The sequence below is a fragment of the Durio zibethinus genome, chromosome 4 (genome assembly GCF_047325235.1).
Source record: "Durio zibethinus cultivar Kanyao isolate XHJ-2024 chromosome 4, ASM4732523v1, whole genome shotgun sequence".
Lineage (NCBI taxonomy): Eukaryota > Viridiplantae > Streptophyta > Magnoliopsida > Malvales > Malvaceae > Durio > Durio zibethinus.
Genome location: NC_143165.1, coordinates 32,459,297 through 32,483,858, shown reverse-complemented (window position 1 = coordinate 32,483,858; position 24,562 = coordinate 32,459,297). Strand labels below are relative to the sequence as shown.

The 24,562-nt window shown below is 25.6% G+C and overlaps 1 protein-coding gene across 1 annotated transcript; it reads right to left on the bottom strand.

Moving 5' to 3' along the window:
* Nucleotides 1-13,674: 13,674 nt before the first annotated feature.
* Nucleotides 13,675-17,266, bottom strand: LOC111288530 (uncharacterized). Its single transcript, XM_022879454.2, has 8 exons — nt 16,778-17,266; nt 16,592-16,686; nt 16,399-16,502; nt 16,209-16,309; nt 16,015-16,118; nt 15,277-15,714; nt 14,727-14,858; nt 13,675-14,105 (listed from the first exon to the last, which is right to left on the bottom strand). The coding sequence occupies exons 1-8, from the start codon at nt 17,021-17,023 to the stop codon at nt 13,946-13,948; spliced, it is 1,380 nt and encodes a 459-aa protein (XP_022735189.2). The 5' UTR covers nt 17,024-17,266; the 3' UTR covers nt 13,675-13,945.
* Nucleotides 17,267-24,562: the final 7,296 nt, after the last annotated feature.

The window sequence follows — 24,562 nt, the reverse complement described above, 5'->3', positions numbered from 1 at the left end:
ACCACCCAGCATGGACAAGATTGATCCCCTCTAGAAGGGATCGATTGGTTTTCAACCAGAATGCCCCAAGACTGAATTTTCAGAAAAAGGATCGATCCCCCCACATAGGGGATCGATCGGTTAGGCAATTTTCAAGTGAAAAATGATTCAAAATATGAACCAATCAATCTCTTCATGGAAGGGATCGATCGGTTCTTGCCCAGAATGCTCCAACGGTTACTTCTTCATGCTTTCAAAGGACATTTCTTCACTCCAAGCTTCCCCAATGGTTAGTTCATCAATTTTTCTATAAATAGGGCACTCCAACACACCAAGAAGATAAAAGAATCAAGAGAGCAAGAGTCAAGAAGCAATATTTTCATTCTCTCAAATAATCAAGAGTTTTTAAAGCTTCAAAGTCTATATCTTTGTATTTATTGTATCCAAACTATTTTTGTTGTTCATTCATCATTCTTTTGTCTATACATTTGTTTACTTCAACTTTGCAAACACCTAACTTTTTGCATTTATTGTATCCAAACTATTTTTGTTGTTCATTCATCATTCTCTTGTCTATACCTTTGTTTACTTCAACTTAGCAAACACCCAACCTTTGTGAGGTTCTTAGAGTGTGCAAAACACTTCATTTTTTTATTTTGTGAGTTTGTAAGCTTAAAGGGGATGATAACCTTTAAGAGTATATTGTGTTGAGTTTGTAAAGCTTAAAGAAGCTTAGTTGTAATCTTTAACACTTATAGTGGATTGAACTACTTGGCAAGAAAGGCTAAGGGATAAGACGTAGGTGCCTAAGGAATGACCGAACCTCTATAATTCACGGTGTTATTTTCTCTATCTCTATCTCTATCTCTTATTTACTTTCAATTATTGTGTTTAATTGTTTAACAAAATTTATGCTTATTGAATATTGTTTTTGAAAACTTCATTAAAACCAATTCACCCCCTCTCTTGGTTTATTTCAAATCTTTGAGCTAACACAACCTATAAAACTTTGATGCTTCTCTTCTAGGTTGTTGGTCACGTACACCTATCCTAGGTTCACCAAATTCATGCATTTCAATATTGGACTGATTAAATCCTTCAATTTAGGGAGAAAGATTACAAAAATGTTGGTTATGAATGTTAAAAGCATCTCGCAATATACCTTAAATGTCATCTGCTATAAAAGGATCATGTTGTTATTGGAAAGCCTTTGAAGTTGAAGGAACTCTAGTGGAAAACCTTGATGGTATAGACTCTCCATGAAAATACCAATTAACATATCCCGATAGAAATCCAATACAAATTAAATGTTCAAAAATAACTTGACACATTTGCCACTCGATATTAGCACACTTCACACATGGGTATAATATCATATTATCTTTACTTGTATTCTTAAATGCAAAATGAAGAAAATTTTTCACTCCATCTTTATATTTTTGACTTAATCTTGATTTTTGTATCCAACTCTTATCCATTTAGTACTTGCTACATTATCATACCAAATGTATATAAATAATTTATATGAAAATAAACATGTACAATACTTAAGTTTACTATGTTTTAAACAAAAGATAATAACAAGACCAGTACTTATATAAAACGAGAACTTCTTGTTGTGAAGTAATTTATCAGCTACCAAAGCCCTTGAATGTTAAAACTCTGCTGCTAATGTTGATAGTACCCAAGAGTATTTATAGTTTGGGTTGACATAAGGTGAAATAAGGTGAGTTTTGGAGAAAATTGTTTACACAAAAAAAAATTACGAATTAGAAAAGCTAAAGGAATAGTCTAATGAAGTACAAGCTAAAGTAAATAAGTAATGAATAGTTAAACTAGGGTTCTAAAAGATAATGCTCGAATACTAAAAGCTAAAGAAAAGGGAAAGTAAATTGTACTTGGTCTAGAAAGAGAAATAGTATAATAATGAATATGAAGCTTGAAGTTTGTGATTGGATGGGCTAAATTTGGAAAGATTTTTATTGGACAGGATTATGAAAGGCGTTTACTAAGAAAAATGCCTACAATAATTCAATCCTAAATATTTTTTGAATATATTATAAGCATCTTCACCAGTGTCGTAGTGGAATTGTTTGAGATTATTAAAGGTGTTTAAGACATAAAAAATGCCATCAATATTTTATGTGTTTATGAAAGGTGATTTTTACATAATACGCCTTCAATAACACCCTCATATCAGTGAAGGCAATTTTCTACAAGAAATGCCTTCACCGTTTGGGTATATTAAAGGCGTTTTCTTTTAAAAATGCCTGTAATTTATTGAAGGCATGTTCTAGTGCAAAACGTAATCATGTGATCCAATTCTCAAATTTTATGACGAATACTAAAGGCGTTTATTGTAGAAAAATACCATTACTAAATGCTAATATTTTATTTTAGGTACTAACGCATTGAATAATTTTCAAGTACTTTTATTTTAAGTCTTCTACTGAAAAATAGTAATTGAAGGTGTATATTAAATAAAAATGCCTTTAAGCATCCCTGTTATTAATTATTAACAACGTCTTCTACAATAAATCACCTTCAATATACCACGATTGTTATAGAATGCGTTTATTCGAAAATGCACTTCAATATACCCTTAAACTTAGTAATCCATTACGGAAGGCATTTGTTAATAACAGATGCCTTAAGTATTTTCCTTCTAAAAATTTTAGACATTATTAAAGACGTCTTTTACTGTAAAATACCTTCAATATACCTCGATGGGATTATTAAAGGCGTCTTTTATTATAAAACGCCTTCAATACTCCACGATGGTTATAGAAGGTGTTTATTCAAAAAAATACCTTCAATATACCTTTACACTTAGTAATCCATCACTGAAGGCATTTGTTAATAACAGATGCCTTCAATATTTTCCCTCAAAAAAATTTAAAAATTATTAAAGACGCCTCTACTATAAAATGCCTTCACTATACCGTTACATAAATTTTAACATGGTTATTGAATGCGTATATTCAAGAAAAATACCTTTAATAATTCCTATTAGATTTTGTAAATAAATAGTGAAGGCGTTTGCATATAACAACGCCTTCAATATTTTTCTTAAAAATATTTTTGGGATTATTAAAGGCATCTTTTATTACAAAACGTCTTCAATAATTTGTTATAAACGATTAAAATCCATCATTATTGAAGGCGATTTTCTACTGAAAATGCCTTTTACAATTTTTATGAATTGTAAAAGGCATTTATTAAGGATAAACATCTTTAATAAGTTAGTTGAAAAAAAATGTTCTTAAATTAAAGGCATTTTTTTTGTAAAAAATACCTTTAATAATCTCCAATAAAATTTTTAAGGGATTATTGAAGGTGTTGTTCCATGAAAATGCCTTTAATAATTAATTTTATATTCATTTCTCTGCCTTGAACATTGGAATCCATAGACTGCTAGAACACATAACGATTAAAAGCTATGTTATTAAACCAAACCCTTAAACACATTTCTATCACACCATTGGTATCTTTATCCCTATCGTCGCCACTGACCTTCAACAAATCAACGTTACGCACCTCTGTTTTTATCGGTAAATCTTTTTTTTTAGTTTACTATATTATTTACAATATTGGATAGAGATTTTTTATTTTTTCAATTTTTTAATATTGACATATGCGTGTATTATATTTTTATTAACATCACCGTAAACATAGTCATCCAAAATTCTATGCATATTGCAAGTATGCTATTTCTATGTAGTACGCATTAAATATTGTGGTTTGCTGAACCTTATAGTCTGATATTGCAATGTTGAATGGTATTGTATGGTATTGGAGGTCTGAATCATATATATGCTGAATGAATTGCTCAATCTTGTTGTCTGATATTATTTTACTGAATGGGTTTGTATGAAATTTGAGGGATGAATCATATGTTGAATGGTGTTTTTAGGTTTGCTGAAGGGTGTGTCTTAGCACATTGCTGAATGGTGTTTTTATATGAAGTATGGTAGTGGTTGTATTAAATTACTTACAGTATTCAATTTAGACGATCATATTGTGTAATTCATATAATTATGATCAAGATTGCAAGTATTATAGACTCTAAACAACATCATTCTCCTTCTAATGAACATGCACAAGACAAACGTGTAGGCCAAAAATGAAAGGGAAGGGGCCCAAATAAATAAATCAAAGTGACTGACACAAAAAAAAACATGTTGACTTCAATCAAAGTGAGCAGCCTGTGTCTAAAGAAGTTACCAAGATGGCTACTCATATTGGAGCCATCATCCGTCGTACGATTTCAATTACACATACCGATTGGCGACGAGTTCCTAATGATCTCAAAGATGATAAATAGCAGTCGGTTGTGGTATGTTTATTCAACTATTTCATAAAATTTATTAAATGATCAATTAATTGAAATTCAATGTATTCATACTAATTGTGTTAACTTATTTAGGAGCGATTCGACATCCCAATTGATTGTAAAAAGATTATGTTGTAATCTACTGAAAAAGCATTCAAAGATTTTAAAAGTAAATTGACAACCCAATATATTTTACCATTGGCTGGTAAAGGTGATGTATTGACTGTTTCACCTGCAGTATATGCAAATGTCATAAGTGTTGAAAATTGGATAAATTTTGTTTAATATCAGCTTTTAAAAGATTTTTCAGTACGCAAACCCATTTTCATTAAAAATTGTTTATAAGTCTTTATGCAATGTAGCCTTTGATCTTCATATGTGATTGACATAATTTCTTGATTTTGTAGAAAATCAAAAAATAACAACGGGACATTTGGGCCAAACAACAATATCACCATCGGACAATAAGAAAGAGATATGTAAATGTGAAGTATCAGCTTTTATGTATTCGCACACTTATTTTATACTCATTAATGAATATTTATGAACATTCATTTCATACATTCTGATTTTTTTATTGTGATAATTTAATAAGAATCAGCGAGCTTTGGCACAGAAGTTTTCATATGGGATGTCTGGAAATAAGGACATCTACAGAATGATGGATCCTTCGTAGATGGATCCTTCGTAGATGGAGCAACCGAGGAAATGGTAAAAAAGATTGTATGTATAACTATTTTTTTGATATAATATATGATTGGCATTATGGTTGTATCCATGAATGTATACTAGCTTGTATAGATTTGTTGTTATAGCCTAATTGATTATTGTCTTTCAGGATAATTATGCTGTCAAAGTCAAATCTGGTGAACTGGCAACCCAATATGGAAAAGATCTTTTGTCTTTAGCATTAGGCGCTAAAGAAAGGCATAGTCGGGTTCGTGGGGTTGGTAAATTTATCTTGCCATCAACATTTTTCGGTAAACAACCAAAAACCTAACGAATGAGAAATGCATAATATGAAGCAATAATTTAGCAACAACAGCAACAAATTAATGACTAGGAGTAATGCCTTAATGACAAACAGCAAAGACTCGCTGCTTTGGAGTCCATGTTGGTAGCAATGCAGAAGGTTATGCCGGTAGCCCGGCCTGATAGCATCTTCCCCGTACGAGAAACTTTCGTTGGAAGTAAGAAAGCGATCCCATCCTCTTCTACCACCTAAGAAGTATGATATTGTTTATAATTTGAATATTAATTTGTTTATCATATTGATTGATTTGGTTTTAATACTTATATTTCATTAAATATTGTAGCAAGATGTTCAGACTCACAGTATGACCCTTGCTCAGGCTTTCATGGATGAGTTATCCAAATATTCGCTGGAGCATTTATCCGAAGGAAACTTCATAATTATTGAGTCTGAGGAAGGTTATTTGATAAACCATCATTTTCTTTCATTAGTGTGGAGGAGGTTAAAGAATTTTATGAACTAGATGAATTATCAGCTGTTGATATCGTTGCTTATATGAGGTTAGCTTATAAATACAAATATACACATTCAATATATAGTAATCTATATTAGGGTGTAATACTAACTAGCAGTGTTGATTGTTATTGTGCAGCTTCCTATATAAAAAGCTCAATGAGAGACAGTTGACTAACAGATTTAGATTTATTGACCTCAACTTCATTAGTGAGCAAAGTGGCATAATCACTTATCATGCTAATCATGTGATCCTATGCATGAAAAGATCGGTTGATTATTATTTGCTCTCGTATAATGCTCAGTAAGCTGTATTCTAACCTTAATTAATCCAACCTTACCCAAATCTGATCATATGCATAATCTGAGTATATCATTATTATTATTTTGCAATCGTTATTGGGTGTTGATTGTGATTGACACCAAATCACTAACGTCATACTTACTTAATTCAGTTAATCCAATGGTGATGCCTAACCCCGATATTCAAACTTTTATAAAGAGGTATTACACTTTATTATATTATATATATTTTGTTTCTTCATAAGTAATTTTATTTATGTATTAAGTAATTTTTTTCTTTTTAATTTAGGGTAATATCTACATTCAATAAGAAGATAAAAAAAACTGAAATAGGTGTCATTACCAGTAAATGTGAAATATATTATTTTTTATGCTGAGTTTGTGTAGATAAATATTTTCTAAACCTACTCAATTTAATTTTCAGGTACCTCGTCAACCCGATAATACTAAATGTGGATATTATATCTTTCATTTTATGTGAGAGATAGTGTTACATGATTTTATGATCACACCATTCAAGGTTAGTATAAATTTTATAAACTTTTTATATCTTAAAAAAAATAAAAAGGTACATTATGTTCTCATTTCTTAACATTTACTTCTGATATTTATTTTAATGGAAAGGTAAAGAAAGTTTCTCGAAAGAAAAACTGGATGAAGTCTGTAAAGAATGGTGTGATTATGTATTATCATTTATCAATGTTGATAAACCTTCATGTTAGACATTGTTGGTTGAATGTAAATATATATGAAACAAATTGTTATAATGTTTTTAACATGCCATGTTGAATGAAAACTTTAAGTTTGTACATTGGGGTATTGGTTTAATATTATTGTTATACTTAATATGAATATATTATGTGTACTTAATAAATTACTGAGTATGATTATTTCAAAAAAGTATATTAATTCGGCAATGTTATCAGTTTTAATTTCAAATGTGTGGTCAATATATTGAAATACAACAATGTTCATTATGTAAATTCTAAAATGTAATTCATGGTATCAGATATATAAACCAAATGTTTTCTAGGCATAAATATACAATTGACAGCAAACATTTTTTTAGGAAAAAACTTGCAAATGACTACATATATACAATATCAAATATGTTATTTTGATGGGATTAATGAAAGCATTTTTAGCAAGAAAACGCCTTCAATCATCCCTAACAGAAAACATTGAAGGCGTTTTTTACCAAAATTACCTTCAATAATACCAACTAAAATGGTTTTGAAGGCATTTTTTGGATATAACCGCATTCAATAATCCGTCTATTAAAATTTATCGTTGTGAATATTAAAGACGTTTTAAGCTAAAAACGCCTTCAAACATCCCTTCCAACTTTTGTCTCTGATTTATTAAAGGCATTTTTGACAAAAACCACATTTAATAATCACAACAAAAACTTACTTATTGGATTATAGAAGGCGAGTTCGGCCAAAAACGCCTTCAAGAATCCATAGGCCAAAAACACATATGGATTATTAAAGGCGTCTCTCTAAGAAAAACGCCTTCAATATTCTCTAAAAAAATTTTTAAAGCAATTGGTGAAAACATTTTTGCCAAGAAAACACCTAGAATAATCAATTACAAATAATATGTGCAAAAAATAAAAAAAAGGCTAAATAGAGGGATCGAACCTACAACCTAATGGTAAACATCCATATGATCCAAACATTTTTTATAAGCTTGTGAAATTTTTTGGTCAAATTATTGAAGGCGTTTCTTGTGGAAAACGCCTTCAATAAGCTCATATAATTTTTTATGACATAAAATTTTTAATAAAAATTATTCAAGGCGTTTTTATCCAAAAACGCCACTGATATCTAGTCTTGAATAGCATTTATAAGTACCAACGTCACTATTTGAAAATTTAGTGACATTTTGATAATAAACGCCTGAAGTTTTATAAAAACATGGAAGCTAGCGACGTTTGTAAGTGAATGGTCGCTACAAAACTTCCGTTAATACGCCATTTTCCTGTAGTGTATATTTTCATTGTGTTGTGTTCTCATTCTATTTTGAAATTTATTATTAGTGTCATAAAAGTATAGCTAAAATAACATAGATTAATCAACTTAAATTTGAAACAATTCAAAACTCAAAATTGAGTATAAATAAATTTTTTACTCATTTTAAATTTTAATTTAATTAAAAATAATATAATTCATATAATTATAGAAATGAACTAACTTGACTTGTTTTCAATTGATTTTAAAAAGTTAACAACTTAGTAGTTATTTAAAACCTGAAATGATTGGACATAATTAAAATTTAAATTGAAATAGTAATCGAATCAAAATCCAATATTAGTTATTCATCTTTCATAAAATTTAAAATCTTATTTAAACTTTTTTCCTTAATCTTCAATATTTTATTTTTATTGTCTTTGTAGTTAAATTAGTTAATAAATTTTAAGAGTTTTATAAAGTGAAATTGCAATTATAAGTAATTAAGTATATATTTTTTTATTTGAATTTTGGATGATTTGAATCCAACTTTTTAAACAAAAAGAAGCATGTACCAATTATTAAATCAAGTTTGCTCAAGTACATAAGTGAATAATTGAGTACACTATGAATAGAATTAAATGATAAAACTTGACTCAATCTAACTGGTCGCTAACTTTAAGTTTAAAATCTAAATCAAAATTATAAAAAGTTAAAATCCAAAATGATTGAACTACTAAATACGCAATTAAATAAAAATTTTATCAAATGAATTATACTAATGAATACTTTTAAATCACTTTTAAGTTTAGTTAAATTATAATTTATAATAATTTTTATTTTAGATGTAAAATGATAATTAATTTAATGAATTTCAATTCTTTTGAACAAATATTACTTAATATGGCAACATTAAAATTTTTGATACAACAATGAATATTCTTCAATTGATATAAAAGAGAAAACGAATTAGTATATACTCTTTTTCCAAATAAAATAGTTTTATATTAATCCTAAAGAAATTTGAAATCAATATATTTGTGTAATTTTCATTGAAAAATTATACAACACTAACTTTTTTTGTTATATGGAGAAGATAAAGTTATGTATAACCTATCAATCTTTCATCTCATTTTTTTGCTTAGAATAATTTTCAATGCTTCCATCAATTGAATATAATTGTACGTCTTATCAATTGAAAGCTTAATTTTTCTTTTATTTGAAAATTTTTATTATACGTAAATTTTTATTAAATAAAAATATTAAAATATATAATTTTAAAAATTAAAATAAAATAAAATACTTGTCATGTTTTCTTAAAAAAATTTCAATTCTAAGAGTAACAAACTTGTTACCTAATATCAAGACTATTTATAATAATTTCATTTTCAAAATTAACAATATAATTTTCATGAATAAATGTAATTTTGATATAAACACATTTAAAAGATGGATATGATGAATTTGTCATATCTTGAAAGAATTCACTAAAAATAATTAATTTTACATCACTTAATAATTTTTTACTTATAATAATTCATGTTAAGTTGTTCAACCACTTAGATGACAAAAAAATAATGAGTAATTTAATACAATTGAGAAATATTAAATAATCTTAAGATATAAATTAATCATATACATGCAAATTAAGATAAAAGTTTAGAGAAAATTAAATTAATTATTGTTTCAATCAAGATGAACAATTGTTATGGTAATTTGACAAAACCCAATCCTAAGCTACTAGTAACTCCACCATTCCAGAATGATCTAATTCTATAAGTGAAAAACCTAATTAAAGTGTTCAATGAATCATATAGTACTAATTGTTGGTGAATGGGATATAATTAATTTGCATTTGATTTGATATTAGTTTTTGTTCATGGGAATAACAATTATAAAATTCTAGTGAAAAAAATACAAAAGATAAATTAGTTATAGATATTAGACTAAACTGAAAAATAATATATTAAAAAATTATTTCAAAAGACTAAAAAGATTTAATTATGTTATTAGTGATCAAATGATTAACTTATAAAATATATAAATAATAAAATCATTAACATACATATATAGTTAATATATTAAAACAAAAAATTGAAAGGTAAAAAATAGAAAAAAAAAAAACAAACAAATATGCTTCAATGACTTAATTATGATTATCTTTAATAAATTTATTTATCAACATAAAATACATATATAATTATTTTTACAACAATTAAATAAATAGACTTCATATAATTATTTTATTCCTATGTACACTAAATTTTGATCTCGTTTCATTTTTATTTTTATTTGATATGAAAAAGCATTCTATTAGGAATATACAATCTTTTTTTTTAATAGAAAGAATTTTTTTAAGGAGAATGCGAAGGTATAAGGAACTTAGTATTTCTTAAAAAAATATTATCTATTTATGTTTTTTAGATTTTATTTAGTAAAATTTTTTTTATTACTTTTATCATATATATAACAAAAATTTTACTCAAAAATTAGATACCTAAAAATATAAACATAAGACAAATTTTATTAATTTAATTGCTAGTAGAACACTTAAAAAAATTTTAATCTTTTCTATGCAATGGTACTTTTCTAACGATATGAAAATATATATACTAATCATTCGATTAAATCATCAATAAAGATTATTTTAATATGTATTATTTTACTATGAACTAAAAAATTTGAAGAATATCTTAGAAAGATTAACTTAATATATATTGTATATAGACTTAATGTATTATATATTTATTTATTTATTTATTTATTTTAGTTTTGATATTTGTATTAGCATAATAAGTTATGATTTTAACTTATATAAGAATGATATGTTAAAAAATTATTTCAAGAGACTAAAAAAATTTAATTATGTTATCAGTGATCAAATAATCAACTCATAAAACATATAAATAATAAAATCATTAACATACATATATAGTTGATAAATTAAAACAAAAAAATTCAAAGGCAAAAAATAAAAAAAATAAATATACTTTAATAACTTAATTATGATTATCTTTAATGAATTTATTTATCAATATAAACTGCATATACAATTGTTTTTATAACAACTAATAAATAAACTTCATATAATTGTTTTATTCCTATGTACACTAAGTTTTTATCTCTTTTTATTTTTATTTTCATTTGATGTGAAAAAGCATTCTACTTATAAAACAATGTCTAATAATAAAAAATTTATTTATATTAAAATTTATAAAAAATCACTAATGGTATTTTAATCGATAACTTGCATTTTTTAAATTAAAATTTAATTAAAGGCATTTTTGTCAATTAATTTTAACACTTTTTAGTCTAATTATAAAAAAAGTTTAATAATAAAAACAAAATCGTTTAAATTAAAATTTGTAAAAATTTATTAATGGCATTTAATCAATCACTTTTAATATTTTTAGAATTAAAATTTTATTAAGTGTTTAGTTAATCACTTTTAGCACTTTTTTGGTCTAATTATAAAAAATAGTATAATATAAAAAAATTCATTTAAATTAAAATTTATAAAAAATTTTACTAAAGATATTTTAGAAAATCACTTAAACATTTTTAAAATTAAAATTTTAAAATTATTAATAGTTTAATTTCTCATAAATTTTATTTTAATTCTAATTATTTTTAAAACAACTAAATGAACAAATTTCATATAATTGTTTTATTCCTATGTATACTAAGCTTTGATCTCGGTCTATTTTTATGTGAAAAAACATTTTACTTATAAAAAAAGTCTAATAATAAAAAAATTCATTTAAATTAAAATTTATATAAAAAAAAGTAATAGTATTTTAATCGATCACTTGTAATATTTTTAAAATTAAAATTTCATTAAGGGTATTTCAGTCAATTAATTTTAACATTTTTTTAGTTTAATTATAAAAAAAAGTTTAATAATAAAAATTTTATTTAAATTAAAATTTATAAAAAATTTATTAAAGATATTTTAGCCAATCACTTTTAACACTTTTAAAATTAAAATTTTAGAATTTTAAATAGTTTAATTTCACATAAATTCTATTTTTAATTTTAATTTATTTAAATTAAAGTTAAATAAATTGATAAAAATTATATATTTAAGGATAAATTTGTTAATTTAAAAATTAATAGGGGTATTTAAGTTGATCGTTATTAACAATTTTGGAGTTTACATTTTTATATATAATAATATATATATATATATAGTTAATAGCATGTGTGGTTCCTAAACTTTAGGCAAGATTCTGTATTAGTTTTTAAATTTTTAAAAATTTTAATTGAGTTCTTAATCGCTCAAATATGTGTCAATATAGTCTTTACGTCTGCTGAATCATCTAAATTAACGATAAATCCTACATGTCATAACATATATTCTTTTAAACTTTTATTACATGAAATTTTTTAACCCTTATCTTCTTCTTCTTGTCCAATACTATTAACCCTAGATCCAGCATAATTAATTTTTTCAATTTCCCCTGGATCCAAAATTTTATTACGTAAAATTTTGGTAGCCTTGATCCAACCAATTTGCAATGTCCACTAAAAAAATTAAACTGGATTAAGAAAAAAGAAAAACTTTAGCAATTTTGGGGGTTTAACTGAAACTGGTAATTTTGCACATTTATTATTACAAAAAATGAATACCAAATAAATAAAAAATATATATATAAGCAAGTTGACTCAAAATTCAAAACCCTCTATGAATAAGTTATCAAAGCTTCTTAAATCATATAAAAATCAAATTTATATCCATTTATCCAAATCAAATCATAAAAGAACCATTTCACTAAACAGAATTCAGAGCCAAATCATTCAAATGGAAAAATAAATACTTTCTTTTTTCTCACAATGACTACATCTTCCATGAGCATCCATAAGAACAATTTCACCTTTATCACAAAGGTCAAGGCCGTACGAGTCGCTTCACAAGACTAGAAGGCCTTTACAATCATAAACAGTGAAACTATTGTTGGCGAAGAAAAGAGAAATTTTGAAAATAGTGAGATGCTTCTCTTTTTCATAAATATAATCACCATTCACAACCAAAAATGCTTTCATTATGTTCCCTTGCAGTACTATTAACCTCTCTTTTTCTTGTCTAAACTTTCCCTTCCTAGAATCCAAGCCTTCAATTTGAGGCAAAGAAAACCAAAAAAAATAAAGAATAAAGTCTTTCTCTCTTTCACAATAAAATTTACTATTTTTGTTTTTTTTATTTATTTAGTTAAAATTTATCTTTAGTCTTTTGCCTTTTCTGTTTTACAATATATCTAAAAACCATAAAAAAGTTCACGTAATATATTGACATGCAAAATTTACTATCAATTTAAATGATTTAACAAATGAAAAAAACTACATTGACTCATATTTGAACTATTGAAAATTCAATTAAAACTTTTTCAAATTTAAAAATTAATAAAAAATCTAATCCAAAATTTAAAAATCACGCATACTCTCTCTCTCTCTCTCTCTCTCTCTCTCTCTCTCTCTCTCTCTCTCTCTCTCTCTCTATATATATATATATATATATATATATATATATATATGCACACACAAGACTTAATTCGCAGGATATGGCTTTCATTTTTAAAAAATTAGCGCAAAAGCAAAGAAACAAAACATAAAATACCAAAGGATTTGAGAATGTCTCTTCCAAAACCCATCTAAATTTAGTAAGATAAAACACTGATTCTGATGTCCCTCACAGAGCTACAGGGTGAACTGGTACCAGGAAAAAATAGAAACGAAAAGGAATTATTACATCTTCAGCAGGGCCCAAAAATGTGGAGGAGCTGAAAAAAGAGAGATGAGAACAGAATTTGCGGGGTGGAACACAATGAGAGCTGCTGTGATTTCCTCAACCTATCGTAAACTTGTAGCATATGTGCGAGAATAACAAGTGCTAGACTATTCGGGAGTTTGGTCGTGTAAAGTTTGTGGAGTTTTCCTAAAAACATGTTTCCTGCAACGCTCGAATATGCTGTCATATATCAGATCAAATTGTACGCCTGCTCTTTCTCTGTTCACAATGAACAATATGTGATCTCCCTTTATAATCTTGTAATACCTGCAATTATCAATGCAATTGTAAATCAGCTCCGAGAAGCTGTAGGAGAGCTAGTACTTTCAGTGCGCATGCAAAGCCATTATCTGTCCATAGGTTTGTTATCATCATAACATTTTTGCAATTTTCTAAATGCCAATCGTAGAATTTCTATATTAATCATATGGTTTTCTTCCAAATGATTCTTTAAGACTAGAATTCGTGATCCTAACCTTTTATAGATTTACATGTTGGTTTACATTTTTCTTTGTTCTTTTTCTGTAACACTAGCAACAAAGAATGAAACATTCTGAATACAAGACACTGGTAACAAAAAGGCAATAACAAAATAGCAAATAACAAGTTAGTTCCAAAATTATTTACATTTGTAATTAGCAATGAAGAACAAACAACTTTCTGACAGATTTAATCATCATTGTAAAAATGCAAGTAGACTATTTTTCCATAATATCAATTATTAGTTCATCAGGATGAACCCTTTCTCATCAGGAGGGAACCATTCATCCAATCAAACAAAGTTGTTAAAGAGAACCATCTTGTAATTGAACTCTAAAATCAAACTCAACATTACCATTTTATTAGTAACTCCAGTAAGTTAATGATAGTGAAATGAGTAATACTAACCATATGCCTGGCTGCAAGGGTTGGCACTCAGAATCATTCACAACAAAGCGGCTTGGGTGTTCAATTGGGAGACGAGGGTGAGTCATGGATATCGTGTTAAGAGCTCCATCATTGTCCCGCCAATCCTCATCCCTGCAAATATTTTTTTTATGAGGCATGAGTAGGATGTGACTTGATTCAAATTAAAGGTTCCCAAAACTTCCAAACTCAAACTACTTTTCAAAAAATTATCTGAAAGACCATAATTTCAAATAGATATGAACTAATTTCTAAAAATTTGAAATATATATATACATATGCAATCCATGGAGGAAAGCTAATACTTTGAAAGTTTAGAGATTTTGCATGGTATTCTTGGTGATATCATGACAATTTTTTAAGCAAGTGGACATTTGGTCTAAATACCTATGTCTAATCAAATAAGAATTTATTAAGGAAGCTCTTCAAAGATATTAAGATGTTGTAAAACTTAAAACATTGAGCAATCAAATTAAAGCAACCAGAGAATTTATATATGAAGAAGTTGATGTATGTGTTGTTTAGAGCACACCTGTAGCCTTTATAAGGGGGAGAAACATCTGGAGGATGACGCCACTGGGTCATCTGTAGTACTCGTATAAAAAGCAAAGGGTGTATACCCAGAATGCTAGAAGGAACTGTGACACCCAGGATCTTCCTTGTACGCTTGGTAGCATAGCTGAAATAGAACGTGTTGGAAAAGGTTTGTAGAGGACAGTTCAGTCTTATTGACCCTTGAATTGTCAGATCAGGAAGGATCCAATCTCCTGTAGCGAATGGCCCCGCATTCCCCAAGAGGTAGTCAAAAAGACCCCAAAGACCTACTTTTTTCCATGACATGTTAAAGTGATCAAAACCAAAATTATAGTAGGCCTTTAGCCAGGGGATATCCAACCAATCATAAATTATAACTCCTAAGCGGCACAGCTGCAGCAGACATATAGGTTTCATCGTTCTCCCATCCTCTGGCCTGAAATCAATTGAAGTCACAGCAAACAAGAATCAGAAACTCTTGACATGGCAGAGTTGAAGCAAAATCCAAGGAAAAAGGTATGAATATCAATGGTAAAGCATCATGGAAATGAAATACAGTTTTGAATGCAAGTTGAGTTTTAACCTCGAAGCTGCTATTATTCTAAACTCTATGGCATAATTCAATCACAAATGACTCACAATACCAGGGATATCAAAATTTACTAAATATGCATGGCAGGATTCCACTTCAATTAAAGCTTTCAAGCCAAAGAAGATTAGTTTAAAGGGAACGTACTGCATGCCATCTAAATAAGTTCTTGTAGTCCCATTGAAAGCCCCGGATACGGATGTTACGCTTAATACCCAGCTCTCAGAAGTATTCTCATATCCGTTGAATGCCTGGGTAAAAAGAAAATCATATAATCAGGACTCAGAATGAGAAAAAAGTCATAAGAGAAGACTCTGCATATGAATGGGAAATGGACTAACCTTATCAGCAAGCATCTGCTGCAAGACACGCACAACCTGAGCACCAGCTGAATGGCCAACAAAATGAATAGGGTGATCTTCATCCCATTCTGGGTATTGCCCTGCATACCAATATCATGTAAACAAATTAAAACAGAGAAACAGCAACAATAGATTAATAGTCAATAAAAACTGGGAAATTTCTGCTTGCCTTGTTCATAAATTCGTCCAAACTGCGAGTGGCCACAAGTCTTGCTGTGTTCTTCACCATAATCAACTTTCCCTCCTTTCAAATAATAGAACAATTCACGCGCCCTTAAACCAACCAAAACCCTCTCAAAAATCTCATATAAAGATACAAAATCAAACCTAAATGGCAAGCATTTATGCTATAAGCGGCCTACCTATCGTATGTGCTGGTAAGAGATCCCAAATCTGGCACAAGAACCCTCTCATCTTTCTTCTCTGCCCCTGCAAAGTATGATAATCCTCCCAATTTCTGCCAACAACAGGTCAAAATTCCAGATTAAAACTAAAAACCCATATTAATGAATTAAAAGAGAGAGAGAGAGAGGAGAACATAAACATACTCCCTTGCCAAATCCAAAAATGCCATGAACCAATACAATAGGAGGCAGACCATCAAAATTGATCCCATTGGGATCTTCTCTTTTCACCTCTAAACTTGCATTAGGCTTAAAAAACCATTCATTCAAAGCCTGAGAAAGGTCCCCAGCCACAGCCGTGCTATATGTGTAAAACCCATACAGCAAATGCATCACTGAGCTAACAAACAGCTCCGCTAATTGCAAAGCAGATATCGACCATCTTAACATCTTCTCGAAACCCAAATTACAAAAATGAAAAGATTCTAACACAGAGCCTCCTCTTCCTTCTGCTTATTCAAAAAACAAAGGCTCTCCTCTGCATAAGATATATGATAATAAAAATAATAAAAAATAAAAAGTTACAACCCTTCTATGATATTTGCTACCATAGAAGGCGGCAGAAGAAACCGTTACCAACTTTTCTTGTATATTTGGTTTTGCTTTCTTTTGCCGGGTTTCAAACTTTCAAAATGGTTTACCACAAATGCCTCGTTCAAACATACATAAGCCGTGACTAATAAGAAGCCTTACTGTTCATTGTTTGTCAGGGAGTGGACCAGAAAGGAATATTTTAGCTGGGGTTTATACCATGTGTCCTTTAATAAACCGTAAATACCCTCACCCCCTCCCTATCAAAATTGAGAGCATATTACCAACCACTATTGTCTATTACAATTCAAAATTTTTAATGTGATTCATTAAATTTTTAAATAAAATTTATATTTATATATAATAAATTTTTATATATTTTTATTATAATTAAATAATTATAAAATTAATAATAAAAATTATAAATAAAATAATTAAAAAATTATATGTGAAATGCACGTCAAAATTATACTCTTTTTCAAGTTGAAGGTAAAACCCCACTAAATTATGGAAATCTATTCTTTTCAAAGAAAATCCAAAAATCTCTGCCTCTGTTTTTATGGATAAAATTAATTAAAAAGTCTCTTTATTTGTGATAGGATTGTGTCACTGTTTGGAACATCATTCGGTTTAAACAATTGGAATTTGGAGGTTGAAGGTTTGGTAAAAACTAAAGAAAACAAATTAAATTTTAAGAAATGAATTGGAAGTTTGTTTTTTAGGTAAACAAATATTATTGTAATCGATTCTTTCCAGAATGGGTGTGCTGCAGCAGAGCTGGAAGGTTTCTTGTAAAGCCAAAACTCCTAACCGGACTGCCTTATCCCTTAAATCATGTGCTTTCTTGGTGTATTTAATTGTCAACGCTGTCAGCCAGACGCCTTTTAATGAGTGGGTCAACCGCACGCTCATTTTCAAGTGTAAAATAACTATGTGGATTGAATTTCAATTTTGCATTATTTGGCCGTTCATCTTTGCATTGTTCACTTTTAGGAGTATAATTAAGTTTTTTACGCAATATCTATCATTGATTCTTTGAGATATTGACATAGAAATGTCATACTTATTCATATTTAATAAAAAAATTTATTTTTTATCTAAATAAAGATAAAAGTAAGTATTATATTATGAATATGAAAATAAAGATGAATATAATTTTAAATTTTTATTGGGTATGAAATTGGAAATAGATAATATAACATCAATTTGTATCTATATTTTGTATATATTTAATAAAAAGATTTTTTATTAAATAATATAAATTATTATTTTAAATTAATTAAAATTAATATATTTTTATTAAAAAATATATTTATATATATATTTATAAAAAAATTACCTAAATATACAAAATAAAAAGCTAAAAATATTTTTTTATTTAAAAAAAACTATGAATATACAGATTATCAATACACATTAAATACCCACGAATATGGAGATGAGAGTAAATTTAAAATACGTATTAAGTATAGATACAGGAATGAATATAGCATAAAAATTCAAGAAAAATGATAGAATTGAGATAAGAATAAGAAATGCTTTACTCTCTTCATACCTTACCCATTGACATCCCTACTTTGAGATGTTTAATGGTATGTTATAAATGTTTTATTCATTCAACTTATTTTACCATTTCAAAGATGCAACAATCATACATATGAATGTTTTAATTGAAAAAGTAATGCATTTATTTAATTATTTTTATAAAAAAATTCAATTACAAAATTTATTTTCCTCAAAATTATGTCATACAATTGTGTACAAATCAGCATTTTTGTCTATAAATATGATCTTTCGTAAAATTTATGTGAATTTTCTATGAACTTTAGTAGTTCTATGATTGTGGTGTGATGAAAACAATCTTATATAAATATATAAAAGTCAGTCTTTGATTAAAAAAGAAATACTCAAATGTAGATAACTTACATTTTTAACATATAAATGGATTTAAAAATCACCATGTATTTTTCAATAAATGAATTTTATTTGTTTAAAACATTTTTATTATTTTTATAGTAATATTTTTATTACTTAAAAAATAATTAGTTAGACTAAATTAATTACATTTTAAATATCCTATATTTTTTATATGAATAAGTTACAATTAATTTGGTCAATAATACAGATAAAAAAACTAAATAAAATTCTAATTACTCATGAATATATTTCAATATTTTCTTATTACTTATGAAAAATTAAATGAAATTTAATGTAGTAAATAAGGAAATAAAAATGAGCCATTAATAAGTTGACAATAATGATATAATTAAATTTGGGAAGATTTTGTATTTTTTTTTAAATGACAGCAGATTAGGCAAGAATTAAAAATTTATAATTTTGAAGGAAAAATTACATTAAATTCATATTTTTATTACTTTTACACTATACAGTTAATAATAGTAACTTTTTAATACATTTACGATAATGCTTCTTGATAGTAATATAAATACAAATGTTCTTTCAAAAAAAATATTATGCAAATCGAATTTAACTATTCCCCATGCATAACACAAATATAAAACTTTAAATGTTTAAATTAGTAATATTTGACAATTAATTTGTTGAATTGAAAATAATAGCAATTTTCTTAACCTTAAAATTTTGAAATTACATAATATTTTTAAATATTTGACAGAAATCAAAACTTTACTTTCCAACATTATAAAAAAAATGGGTATGTTAAATATAGTCCTATACTTATTATGTCAATATAAACAAGGATGAATCTAGAATTTATGGTTAGTGGGGGTAAATATTTTAAATTAATTTAAAATTTTTTTATTAAAATACAAATTAATATAAAAAATTATAAATAAAACCAAGATGTATAACATATTTTTTGTATATGAAAAAAAAATTTGCCATAAAAATAATTTTTGTATAGTTAAAATTAATTATATGATTCTTAACTAAAATAGTTGAAATACTATTTAGATAAATCAACTTTCAATAAAGAAATACATATATTAATTTAGTAAATTTTTGGCTATAAAATTCTTAAAAATAGATGTAGTATGTGAAAGAATAATATAAAAATTAATATATCTAATTTTATTATTCATTTTTAATATGTCTAGTTTTATCATTTACTTCAAATAAGCAAATGTATTTTATTTCTTATTCATTATAATTTGAAGAATAAAAATGTATCTTTTCTTAGATACAATGAAAAGAAAAATGAAGATATAAATCTGATTGATTTTTTTTTTACCACTTCACATTTTATACGTTACTTTTTTTTTTGTGTGTGTGTTAAATAAGTGATTAAAGCCATTTAAATAGTATAAGCTCTATGTTTTATTACCCTTATAAAATCACCTCACATCAATCTAAATAAAATTGTTAGGAGAAATTTGAAATTTAATAATTTCAAACTCTCTAAAAATATTTTTTTTTGACAAACTTATATATATAGGTATAAATATATTATAACGAAATTATTTAGCAATCAAAGGATCAATGTTCAATTACTAGATAAACAACAAAATATTTTCTTGCAGGAGCCTTAATTTAATGGGGGTAAATTTTATAAAAATATTTTTAGTGGGGGCAAAATTTTAAATTTTCAAAATTTTTTAGATTTTTTTTAATAAACCGAAAAAAATTTTAAAAACCTAAAAGACTTTTTTCAAAATTAACTTATTTTTTTGAAATTTAAGAACTCACGAATCCATAAAAGCAATGGCAGTTAATGTTCACCTATATTTGGCTGTACAATTTATTCTAAGTAGGTATTAATATTATCTGTTTCCACAACAAAAAGTGAATTTAATAGACAAATAAAACTTCACAACATTATGAAAATATGTTTTACTTTTTTGAAAAATTATCATTAAACTATATATATTTTTTTTAATACCGAAGAAAAAATTTTGTTAGTTAGAAGGAGAAATACGAGGACAACAGTAACGAGTTGACTTAAAAGAAAATGAAGCTAAACAAAAACAATGTGTACGATTCTGTAGCTGAAGGAATGAAAGAACTTTTAAATTAATATGTTATTTTAATGAATCTCTCCTTCCAAAGTAAGAAATAAGTTATATTAACAATACATAAGGGATCTACTTAAATTAATGTAATTCTTATATTTTTTAAATCTTTTGATCAAAATTAAATTTATAATTTATTTGAATTAAAATAATATTTTTGAAATTAGTAATTTTGGGTTCTTGGATTTCGTTCAATATATATATTTTTTAATCAATTCAAGTTAAGAATATCAATTTTATTCATATTTAATAGAAATTTTAATTTTTTATTCGAATGAATATGAAGATATGTGTTATATTGTGAGAATAACTATGAGATTGGATATAATTTTAAATTTTTATTGGGTACAAAGAGGGATAAAAGTAATATGACGCCTACTTTGTACCTGTATTCATATCTTCTATATATATATTTATATATATTTAGTAAATAAATTTTTTATTAAATATTATAAATTATTATTTTAAATTAATTAGAATTAATAAATTTTTATTGAAAAATATATATATTAATGTATATATTTATAAAAAATTACTTAAATACACAAGATAAAAATAAAAAAAAATTATAAAATAAATTTTGATTTTTACTTTTTTAAAAAGGTTATAGGTATGGGATTATTCATATTCATTGAATACCTGCAATGATGGGAATATAAATAAATTTAAAATATTCATTGAATATAAATACAATAATGTATATAATATAAAACTTTAAGGATGAAAAATGCTTTACCTTTCTTATGCCTTATCTATTAACATCCCTAATTCAAACATGTTTATCTATTGCCGGGTTTTCTAAATTCATAAAAATTTATCTTTACATGGATTCTCAAAAGATTCAAACCAAAAGAAAAAAAAAAAAAAAAAACTCTCTTTACCATTTTAGCTAATCATATATTGGTAATGGATCTCTACTCTGTGTATAAGAAAGGATTAGGTCAATTAGGTGTACAATAAATTATTTTTTTTATATTTTTATAATTTTATGTACTTTAATATTTTTACAAATTGTTAGATTTATCATATATCATACAAGTAATGTTTCAAATGATACGATATCAACATTATTTCAATCAAGAATAATATTTTTAATATATATATATATATATATTAGTGATTGAATTTTGTTATTATCAAACAAATCATTAATTATTTCCTATTAACTTAAAGTTTAGAAGACATAATTTACGTGAATATAAGATAAAATTTATTATAAATTAATATAATATAAAATAAAATTAGTTTCACGATGACATATTTTTTTTGAATTATGAAATAGCTTCAACAATATACTCATTTTGATAAGGGTGTTTAAAATTCAATTTTAATTGAATTAATCAATCAAATTAATTTAATTCAGTTAATTGATAAATTATTAAATTAATTTTAATCAATTATTGAAAATAATTTTAGAAAAATTTTAATTTTTAATTAATTTAGTTTAAAAATTAAATTAACCAAAATTTTAATCGAAATATAATAAAACTTATATATAAAACTAAAATATAAATGAAATTGCTCATTTTATTTTAAATTATTAAAGTTTTTAGCTTAATGTTTTGGTATTTGAAATTTTTTGTATGATTTTATTTAATTTATTTTAAATATAAGAATTTAAAAATTTAAAATATAATTTAACTTAATGTATTTTATTATTCAGTTAACAAAAAAATTAATTGAACATATCAAATTAATTTCTTTTAGTTAATTTTAGAAATTAAAAAATAAATTCAATTAATAAAAATAAAATAAAATAATTTTATTAATCAGTTTGGGGACTGGACCACATGCACGTCTCTGTTGCTTCTATTATTTATTACTATTTAATTAATCCTTTCTTTATTTTAAGCCACTCTAACGAGCTTCCTATTTTTTTTTTAACAAAAATGAAAAACATTGTTCATTGAAAGATCTACCATATATTTAAAATTAACTACAAGATCCCTTTAGCTGACATCTACGTTAAAGAATGATGTTGAAATTTTTTTGAGTTCTAAGGTCCAATTGTTGGGCTCATTTACTTTAATGTTTTTTGAAAAAAAAAATGAGGTGAAGGTAGATATCTTTGGTTTGTGTAGAATGTAAGTTTTAAAGTAGATTTATATTGAATATATAGATTATTTATTAAAAAAATGCTGATAATGAAATTCTAATTTAATCTTTCAATCAAAGCATTTCAATTTTATCATTTCAGTATCTCCATTGGCATTTACTTTTTTTTATAAAGCTAAAAAATTAAATCTAAATTCAAAAAGTAATTTTTTTATTTGTGATGTATAATTTTTAATAATTATATTTTTCATTTAATTATGTTAATTAATTTAAAATCAATGATGTTAGTATGTTACCTGAATTAATAAATATAAGAAACAAAATAATGATAAAAAGTATTGTTTAAAAATCCTCCATTGTTGATTTTTTTTTTTTCATTTTAATAAAAAAATTTTAAAAAATGGTAAATAGTTATATTCTTTTAATTGTAAGTTATTTCAATAGAATCACTAAAAATTCATTGCTTAAACATGTATATATATATATATATATATATCTATAAAAGAACATGAATATATATTTTTATTAAAATAAATTCATAAAGAACATAATATTCAAGTAAATTTCCAACTTCGCTAAAAAATAAAATAAAAAATATTTTTTATCACATAAAATTATAATTATAATATTCGAATACACAAATACATATTTAAAACCTTCGACGACATTTGCAAGAAGCGCGAATACCATCTTGGTATATACACAAAAAAATTCGCATTCGGTGAACTTTTAAAGTACCTATATAATTGAACTCCGAGGGTAAGATTGCATTTGGCACGCGAACAGTCGCTTAACTCTTCCCAATCTCTTTTGCTCTATGGGTCTCACCAAACAAATGGCTACACTTAATAGCAATTTTCACGTGATAATGATGGCATATATTTTTTCGGAAGAGAAGTCATTCTTATTATTATTATTTGAGAGAGAATCGAAAAAGAAATGTTGAAAGATTTTGGGGTATTATAGTAATGTTTGGTTTTAGGACGATGGATAGAATATAATATTAATTATTTTATATATGTTTGGTTTGTATTTAAAAAATAAATAAAATTATAATGATAATTAATTTTTTTATTAATATAAGATGATTCAATTATTTTATTTAATATAAGATGATTCAATTATTTTAAAGTAAAAAAATTATTTTTAATTTATAAAATTAAACTTACGATCATGTTTGATATATAAGATTATAATAAGATATGATAAGATGATATTATAAATAAAATTAGATTAAATAACATCATTTTATTTTATGTTTGATGTGTGCAATAATTAAAATATGATAATTTATTTATTGGTTAAAATTATCCATCCTGAAAATTTATATAATTTAAATTATTAATATAATTTT